The 9,525-nt window shown below is 54.1% G+C and overlaps 1 protein-coding gene across 1 annotated transcript; it reads right to left on the minus strand.

Annotated features, from left to right (window-relative positions):
* Positions 1-870: 870 nt before the first annotated feature.
* KCNS2 (potassium voltage-gated channel modifier subfamily S member 2) lies at positions 871-7,301 on the minus strand. Its single transcript, XM_067711662.1, has 2 exons — positions 6,417-7,301; positions 871-5,768 (listed from the first exon to the last, which is right to left on the minus strand). The coding sequence occupies exon 2, from the start codon at positions 5,723-5,725 to the stop codon at positions 4,292-4,294; it is 1,434 nt and encodes a 477-aa protein (XP_067567763.1). The 5' UTR covers positions 5,726-5,768; positions 6,417-7,301; the 3' UTR covers positions 871-4,291.
* Positions 7,302-9,525: the final 2,224 nt, after the last annotated feature.

The raw sequence follows: 9,525 nt of genomic DNA on the forward strand, positions 1-9,525 counted from the left end.
CCTTGTCAGGGTTTGCCCCGCCCACACAGTCTGGTTCAGCACCACATGCGCCTGCTGGTGCCAACCCCACCCCGCCTGGTTGCCAGGCTCCATGCTGCTACGGTGCCTCCCTGGCAGCAAGTTGGGTCCTGGGTAACCTGAGTGTTCTGGCTGGTTTGGTGTGACTATTGCTGGGGGAACTGGCCCTTAGCACCTACTTAACCCAGTAGCGACATTGACTACGAGCCATTCCGAAGGCCACATGAATCTTAGGAAGCTCACTGGGCTAACTGGGGTCTGCTCCCAGTTTTGCCTTCAACTCTGTGATCTTAGGTGCCTCGCTTGGCTTCTCTGAGCCTCACATCCCCTTGCTGCAAAATGAGAAGGTCAGATTAGATCATCCTTAAAGCCCTGACCAGTTCTTCATCTCGATGTAAAAACAGAACCTCTGGGCTTCCCTGGTGGCTCAGTGGTTGAGAGTCCGCCTGCTGATGCAGGGGACACGGGTTCGTGCCCCGGTCCGGGAAGATCCCACCTGCCGTGGAGCGGCTGGGCCCGGAAGCCACGGCCGCTGAGCCTGCGCGTCCGGAGCCTGTGCTCCACAACGGGAGAGGCCACAGCAGTGAGAGGACCGCGTACTGCAAAAGAAAAAAAAAAGGAAAAAAAAAGGCCCAGCCTTTCTCAGGAAATCTGGTCCCCAATGTCGAACGCCCTTGTTGTGTTTGCCACTCCACGTGTAACTGAAGTGCCCTAAGGGAGTGTCAATAATTGTGTTCTATTTAATCTGCATTCTCCTCGAGGCTGGAGTCCTGAGTGTGTCAGTGTTCTTCCTCATTGCTGAGTCAAGGCGCGGAGAGTAACGTGAGGTCATCACACAGAACGGTTCTGCGGGGCTGCATCAGTGCCCGCACAGTAGCGTGTTAATGAGTGTTAAAACGGACAGCGCAAATACAGCGTTCTCAATTTTTAAAATTACAGCTCTGTAACAAGTCATGCTGTTAAAACATACAAGAAATACCAGTTAAGCCTTCAAGTAGATAGCACACAGCCTGTACAGATCACTGCTATTCCCAAAGTGCATAACAGGTCATTTTCTTTGAAATGAGGCAACAATTAGCAGGTAGTTCCATTATTTGAATACTAAGCCAAGTAGAAATAACACATCCAAGGATTAAATACCAATTACTACCTTAGGAGCTACGAATCAGCCTGGCATTATAACATGCCCCTCCTCAGCAGCAAACCCAGGAAATGCAGAGGGTTGGCAGAAAACACCAAACTATAACCAGTGTGCATCTGTGCAGAAAAGACACGGTGTCACTTCCCAGCCAGTGCTTTCAAAATGCTCATCACATATATTTCCAGAAGAGCCCGGCCCATGTATTTGTCCCGAAGACATTGAAAAGAACAACCTTCAAATGTTGGGAGTGAAGCTGATCTCAAGCCCACTGCTGGAAATAGGCGATTTGAAGCTTTTACTGGGTCCCCCTAAAGGAGGTTTACAGGTCAGTCTGACAGCCTGGTGGCAAAAGATGTCACCTCACAATTATGTTCTTAACTCCAGAAACGGAGCAGAAAATTCACCCCCACCCCTCTTCCCCGCACCGATTAGTTTCAGGGACCAGAAGAAACTGCTCCATAAGATGTTATCTAACAAGGTCAATCAAAGCCCAGCTGAGAGCACTTGTGAACTGCGTACCTTGGTCGTACATTGTGGGAGAGGAGTGTTCTTCCTCCCCGGATCACAGTTCTGTCTCCATCCTCTGTGGGAATTAACTCCAGTGTTCAAGCCAGCTGGGTTGTTCTCTCTCCCTCTTAACTGAAACCACTGCTTGGAGTACTTAATGCTGTTAGGACATTCTCATGCTCGGAAGTAACTGAAATTCCAGGATGGGCAAAATAATATTTTATACGAGTATATATATGTACAAAAGATATTAAAAAGACAGTCTCTAAAGTACTTTGGGATTCCCCCAATGAAAGGCACCAGATAAACGCAAGTCATCACCAAAATGAAAAGTCAGGTTTTCCAGTTTTCACATCTGCAAAAAGTAACCACTAAAGGTATCTCTGTTTTGGTGGTAAAACCTGCCTGTTTAAAAAGAATACTCATGAGAGTGACTGAATTATTCAGCCTCCTTCCTTGTTTCCACTTTTCACAAGCTTTATGGTCAGTGACCGTGGATACCACACTCAGTGACCCAATGCCATCAGCCTTGGCAAACTGAACAGTCTTCACGAGTTTGTACCATCACCTGCCTCAGTGCAGCTGGAGATTATTTCGTAAATTCTCTGCCTTCCAGTGCTGGAAACGTCAGCCAAAGCCAAGTGCTACATGTGCAAATTCTGAGAAATATCCCTGCCCTTCTGACTTGGTGGTTGGTTGCCCCTAAGTCATCTCACCTTTCCTGATGCTTCTGAGAAACAAATGTAGACGGTAGACCAGGTAGCATTAGGACGTGGCTGCCTCCCTGCCCACCATAAGGCTCCAGTCTGATGGAAAGATTTGAACTGGGGACCTAAAGGCATAAGTGAGTAGTGCAAATGGCCCGCTCTGTAGTAGCCATGGCAACTACAAGTACACAAAGCCTCTGACAAGATCCTCACCACATCCCCAAGAAGTATGTACTACCTTCAACCAACTAAGACACAAAGTGGACCTTTTTAAGGAAGATCCAAGACATAGATGAAAAGCCTGCCTGACTCCGCATGTAGATCCCTGGATTCTGCAGCCTTTCCAAAGACTGAACAACAATGGAAGCCAACTGGAAAACCACCTGATTACCTAGAATATAACAGAGAACTATCTTACTAAGGGGTCCAGGTTAACCCTTCAAAACGCTATGTGCTGGTTAACTGAAGAAGAAGAGAGAGGGCATTCTGGAGAAGGAAAGAGTTCTCAACCTTAACACAAGTTTAGAAGTTTAAAGGTCTTTTAAGTAGCATCAAGCTTTTCAAGAAGTTTACAATTATTTATGACATTTTATTAAGTAACAATGCTTTTTTGTTTTACAACTCCTTCCTTTCTCCTGGCCTCCACCAACCCTCCCCCAAGAAAAGGCAGCTGAAATGGAAATAAGAACTATAATATTTCCATCCTGGATAAGCCATTTGTCTATATTTTGAGTACACACTTCCACACCACCAGGTTTCCATGTCATACCAGGAACTCTGGGGCAGTTAGAGCATCATATGTAACATACTGTATCATAGAAGCAAAATTATCTAAGTAAATTCTGCTTGGAAATAAAAGGGTTCTCATTTTATAAGCTTTCAGAGCAGGCAACAAAATTTTCTAAGCTACTGCCCTTGCTAGCAACCCAACAATGTTTGCCTCAGACAATACAACAGTCAACTTTTTAGTTGATAAAGACAATACAATCTTATTTCTAAACATCTTTAAAAGGAAACATTTCAAAAACATGCTGATATCTAAGACACAGCAAAGTTTATTCAAATGACCTAGACCAGGAACCTCAGCAAGAAATAAATGTCTCTACGACCACCCTAGAAAAGACGGAGGGCTGACTTTGAAAGGTCTTCAAGCATCCTGTGATTTGGCCTATGTTTAGCTGAAGCCCCTGTCCCTAACGCATCTGTTCTTGGTAAAGATTGCAATCTTCACTACATGATTAACAAAATAACATTCTCTAAAGAGCAACATTTAAGAGATGAACATCAGTGTACATCATTCTAAGAGTGAGCAGGGTACCCATGCAAGCCACAGGGCTACAGAGTTACAAAAACAACTCACAGACTTGCATCAGTCATGTGTACTTAACTTCACATTCCCTTTGTTTTGGTATTGAAACTAAATGAAAGCATTGGATAAAGAATTGAGATTTTGTTTCTGCATGACTGTGAGCAAAACCTCATCATATCATTGCTGACCCCATAGATGTGTTTCCACTGGACATATTTGTGGGGGCTTTTTGGTACAGAACTCACACGACAACCTCAGAAACAGGAGCACAAACAACTGAGACGGTACTGGGCCACAAGCGCTACAATAGAGAACACAATGAACGAGAAATTAGGTACTCATCCGGCAGAAAGGTGAACATTTTATGCCCGCGATGCAAAGACCAGCGAGTGTCATTTCACTGAAAGGTGCAAAGGCATGGTGTCAGACACACCACCCTCTAAAAATGATCCTAAATACTGTAAAAGCAACCTGGGGTGCATATCCCATGCATCTCTCCCCTTGGGGCTGGGCATACTCCTTACGCCATAACCCTAATGTGCCTGGACTGTGCCAGAGGCACGAGACACAGCTCAGCAATGTGGGTTTGAGGAGGTCAAGCCCTCGCAGCTAATGCAGGGAATCATTTAAACTTAGTTCGCTTGGCGAGCTCCTGCTCATGCTCGTCAGGCTCGCCATGAGGGATTTAACTTTATGGGCATAGTAGTCCCTTAAGTTGACGGAAGGGACCTCCTTCATTCCATCCCCAAAGTCACAGCTGCGCATGGCACTCTCGAGTTGCTTTTGGCGCCGATAAAAGTGGGAGAACTTATTGAAGATCAAGGTGATGGGCAGTACCACCACTAGGATACCCGCCAAGATGCAGGCAGAGGCGGTCAGCTTCCCTGCCGTGGTCCCTGGGACCACATCCCCATACCCTACAGTGGTCATACTGACGGTGGCCCACCACCAGCAAGCGGGGATGGTGGCCAGGCCCTCATTCTCCTCCTTTTCGATAGTGTAGGCCACTACGGAGAAGATGGAAATCCCCACAGAGAGGTAGAGCAAAAGCAGCCCTACTTCTTTGTAGCTGTATTTAAGTGTGGCCCCCAGGGAGCGGAGGCCAGTGGAGTGTCTGGCCAGCTTTAAGATGCGGAAAATCCGCATCAGCCTGAGGACCTGGGCCACCCTGCCCAGGTTGGCCAAGGTAGGTGTGCTCTCCACAACCAGGTTTACCACCAGAGTGATGTAAAAGGGGACGATGGACATGAGGTCGATCAGGTTGAGGGCATTCTTGAAAAACTTGAGGAAGTCGGGGGCCACAGCAAACCTGGCCATCAACTCAAATGTGAACCAGGCGATGCCAAAGTGCTCCACGATTTCGAACCTGGGGTCCTCACCAGGGTTGCCCTGGCTGTCAGGGATTTGGAAGTCCGGCAGGCTATTGAGACACATGGTGATGATGGACCCCAACACCACGAGGATGGACAGGACGCTGAAGACCCTGCTCAGGACCGAGTAGCCGGGGTTGTCCAGCGCCAGCCACAGCTGTCTGCGGAAGTTGCCCAGGGGCTGCCCATCGAACTTGGATGCATCGTTGTAGAAGGCCAGGATCTCATCGAAGGAGGACGTGGTGCTCTCCTGGTCGCTCTGCTCGTCCCACTTCTCCTGTTCGGGCTCCACTTTGCGGCCGTGGTAGCTGTAGCTGCAGCAGGAGTCGATGAAGAACTCGTTGATGCCCCAGTACTCGATCTCCTGGCTGAAGGAGAAGACGCACAGCTCCGCCATGACGTGAAGCTTGCCGGTGTGGTAGAAATGTAGCACGTAGGGGAAGAGCTCGGGGTTGCGGTCAAAGTAGAACTCGCGCTGGACGTCGTCATAGTCGTCGCAGAGCTCCAGAATGGCCTCGCGCGAGTGGCAGAGCAGCAGGCGGCCCAGGCGCGTCTCGGGGAAGCGCAGCAGCGTGTGCGAGCGCAGCCGCTTCTTAAAGCCGCCTACGTTGATGCGGATCTCTCCATCCTCGACGTTGGCCTCCGACAGGTCCCACAGGCTCTGGCCAGTCATATTGGAGACGCCCAGCTGCCCGCGCCGCGCGGGGGCGCTACACCTGGAAGCCGAAGGAATCGTGTCGGGTGAGCGCCGGGCGCTCAGGGCTCGGGCACCTCTTTCTATTTCCCCATCCGTCCCTGGCGAACCCAGTCCTCTCCAGCGGGTCTCTGGGTGCTGAAGGACACTGGGATGGGGAGCCGTTTCTATGGGTTTTGGCCCCCTCCCGAGGAAAGGCTTGGAGTGGGGGCTATGTTTCCACTAGCATGGCCGCGTTTCCACGCCCACCCTGGGGGTTCTGTCGGTCCCTTTACGCTGGCGGAGGTCGCTCCCCAGCGGCTCTGAGAGCCCGGGGAGCTGCGAGCTGACCTTGCCCGTGGGCGGGTCGAGGAGACGCCCCCGCCCGCTCGCCGCAGACAGGCGGGACCAGAGCTGGGATGCGCACCGGCCGGGCTGGGCCGAGATGGGGGGCGCGTAGCCTCGGGAGGGGGCGGGGAAATTCACCTCTCGAGTCATTAACCCCGGGTGGGGTAAGGGGGCCGGCCTGGCGTCCCCTGCGTCCAGCCCCCGCGACTGGAACCCCCTCGCCCCCCGCCCCGGGCTTCCCCGCCCGCCTGGCGCCGTGCCCTGGAGCCGCGTGCGCCGCGCGCGCCGCGCCTTACCCCGCGGAGCTATCCGGGCTCGCCCTGCGCGTTCTGGAAGCGCTTACCTGCGAGCACTGGGGCCCGCGGCCGAGGCCGGCGGGAAACTTCCCCGACCTGCCGGCGAGCATCGCTGTGGCCGCAGCTGCCGGCTGGCTGTGCGTGTGCGCGCGGGTGCGAGTGTGTGTGCGCCTGGCTGTGCGCCCGGCGGGAGGGCGGGCGGGGTCCGCCGAGCGTCTCCTGTCTCCGGCCGGGGATGCCGCCGCCGTCCGCAGTTGCAGGAGGCTCACAGGTGGCTGCGTGGCCCCGATGCTCGCAGAGCCCTCCTCTCTCTTTCCGCGCGCCCCTCAGCACCGAAGAGAGACAACAACGCGCGCCACAGCGGGGGCCGGAGCGGGAGATGAGCCGGTGCGCCTCGGCGCGGGCCCTGCTCTGGGGCACGGCGCGGTGGTGCTGAACGGACAGCTCCGCGCTTCCCAGCTCCCTACGAGGCCGCCGCCCGGACTCCGGAGATGCTGCCGCCTCGGCTTCTCTGCTCTCCTCCCGCGCGTCGCGACGACCCCTTCGGGCCCCCGGCTCGACGCAGAGCCAACACCTTTCCCAACCCCTCGCCTATCCCCCGGTGACAGCTGTTATTGCCACAGGGCGCAGGCAGGGGACTGCCTACGGTGACCTTTCCCCACTTGGGTCTCGGGCGGAGCCGAGCTGGGGAATGAGGGATGGCTTGCGTCGGGGGAAGAGCAGGACGGGAGGAACTCCAGGTTTCCCCTTTTAGGCACCTGCTGAAAAGTTTCCTGAAGCTTCGGGGGAAAGAGGGTGGTGGGGAAAGGCATCTGGAGGGGTGAAGACGGAGCCGGGAAACCCAAGGTCGAGCTCAGCTTAGCTTGCTGGGGGCGGGAGTGCAAGCCCCACCGGCGTGGGAGGGAGTCACGGAGTTCTGTTTGGGAGCTCTGTGTGGGCACTGCGCGTGTACAGGCCGGTGTGGTGTGCCAGAGTTGGAGGATTGTAGGGAGGGGTGTGTGTGTGTGTGTGTGTGTGTGTGTGTGTGTGTGTGGTCTGAGGAAAATAAGACTTTTCAGTGTCTGTGCAGCGCTGATAAAAATTGGACCTCTGAGCGGTGGGAGGATGTGTACAGCGTGTCAGAACAGGGGAACCTAGGGCATGTCAGCGTGGTGTGTACACACAGTGGCAGACTGTGAACTGTGTCTACAGTGTGCAGTGTACAGTGTAGTATTCAGTGCGACTGTGACGGGTCTGTGTGCGTAATGAAATGAGAACTTTTTGTATGCAGACACAGTGGGGACTTGGAGTGTGGGTCCAGCATAGATATGCTCAGTACCAGTGTCCCCATTCCCCAGGAGACTTGTGGCCCAGATTCGAGCTCTTGGTCTCCAAGGATTGTTCCTTAAAGCACTGCCAGCTGGGCTGGAACTGAGAAATGGACCCACAGTCCCCAGGAAGCCCCCTCCCCTTCGTCTCAGCCTTTCTCATGGTCCCCGTTTGCCAAGATCGGAGCAGGACGTGAGCTTAGCAGGGAGCTCACGGGCTACAGGTCTTGGACAGAAGTCCCAGGAAAGCCCTTGTGGCTCTGGACTCCCAGGGCAGCCACGGTGGGCAGCATGTCTTTTACTTATGATGCCCTGGCAATGTCATCCCCACTAGATGGGTGCTCTGCACAGCTTGCATGCTTTGGGGCTCCTCAGAGGGCCTGGTGAGGACCCTTCAGCTCGCTTCATGTGGAGTGTCCTGGAACCAAGCCTGGCTTCACACAGAGGAGACCTGTGCCAGTCACCTGCCTCTAGGTGGGAGGGTGGGGGGGCGGGCGGTGTGCCAGCGTGCTGCCTGCGGAGGGAGCTCCACACCCATGTCCCTGCAGCCCCCTGCAAGTGCGGGGAGTCCAGGGAGGCAGGCCACGTGGGAGGGAGAATAAGGTGGAGACGGCCACATGAGCTTCCTTTCTCTTTTGTCTGATGCTTTTAGAGAGGGAGGGGTGTGTGTGTGAGAGAGGGGAAGAGAGAGAGACAGAAGGAGACAGAGACAGAGAGGCAGAGACAGAGACAGGCACACACACACAGAGACAGAGGAAGAGGGAGAATCTGGTATTTGCTGTCTTCGTCTCCATCTCTGTTTCTTTCGAGGTCTGTGTTTGGAGCACGCGGCCCTCACCCCTGTCTAGGTCCGCTGGACCTATCATTGAAGTCTGGGGCCCTTTCTACCCTCCCTGGGGCCCTCTCTACCCTTTGCCCCCATCCTCTCACTGTGCTCTGCCTGGTTTCTGGCCACCCTGAAGCTCACAGCCCCACTTCTGCTTTGCCACCACATGTCTATGTGGCTTCTGCTGTGTGGCCACCGTCCCCAGGCACTCCCGTCACCTTGACCTCGCTCCTGACTCTTCTCCTAGTTGAGTTTAATGCATAAATCACCTTTTCCTGCCACATTTGGAGGGTCCCTTTTCCCCAGAAACACTTGGGCTTGATAACTATGAGGTTTTCCTCCCTCCCCTGCTCTATCTGCCCGCCTCCTTCTGTTCCTGTCGGTTTTGTTCTAGCTCGTTCCTTCTTCCTTTGTGGTTGTGGGAGATTTCGTCCCTGGAGGGAGCCCCCGCCCTCCCCCCCGCCGCCCGCCTTCCGTTTCTCTTTGTTTCTTCCACACCCACGGCCACCCACCTGCCCGCAGACACCAGGGCTCTGCCGGGCCCCTGGAGCGCTCACTGTCTAGAGGCGCTGCTCCATTCTCCTCTCAGCTCTGCCCCTGCTCTGGCCAGCCCCCTCTCCCCCCTCCTTACCATTCCCCCTCCCTCCCTCCCTCTCCTTCTCTCCCTGGTCCTCTTCAGCAGCTGACTGAGACATGCCCCAGCCACTCAGGGGCCCAGGGTCCGTACCTGCCCTTTATCAGCTTTTCCCCCGGGGTCAAGGACAAGGCCCCACGCCCACCTTTCCTTGAACAACAATGTGCCCTTGGAGCCACAAGGAGAAGCCTGGGTCTGGGGCACATCAGTTGTTTCTTACAAAGGCTGAGGCAGGAGCTCTGGGGCCTGACAGATGCCTTTGCAGAGGGTTAAGTGCATGTGACAGGCAGAGCCACTGGTTTATTTCCCAGTCACTGCGCTGAAGAGAAATGGAGCCGTCTCCCTCCTTCTGTGCCTGGGAAGCTGGCTGTGTTTTTGGTTTATTTAGA

The sequence above is a fragment of the Pseudorca crassidens genome, chromosome 17 (assembly GCF_039906515.1).
Source record: "Pseudorca crassidens isolate mPseCra1 chromosome 17, mPseCra1.hap1, whole genome shotgun sequence".
Classification (NCBI taxonomy): domain Eukaryota; kingdom Metazoa; phylum Chordata; class Mammalia; order Artiodactyla; family Delphinidae; genus Pseudorca; species Pseudorca crassidens.

What these genes read in the sequence shown, in the direction of transcription:
- KCNS2 (XM_067711662.1), bottom strand. Translation starts at nt 5,725, where the DNA reads ATGACTGGCCAGAGCCTGTGGGACCTGTCGGAGGCCAACGTCGAGGAT.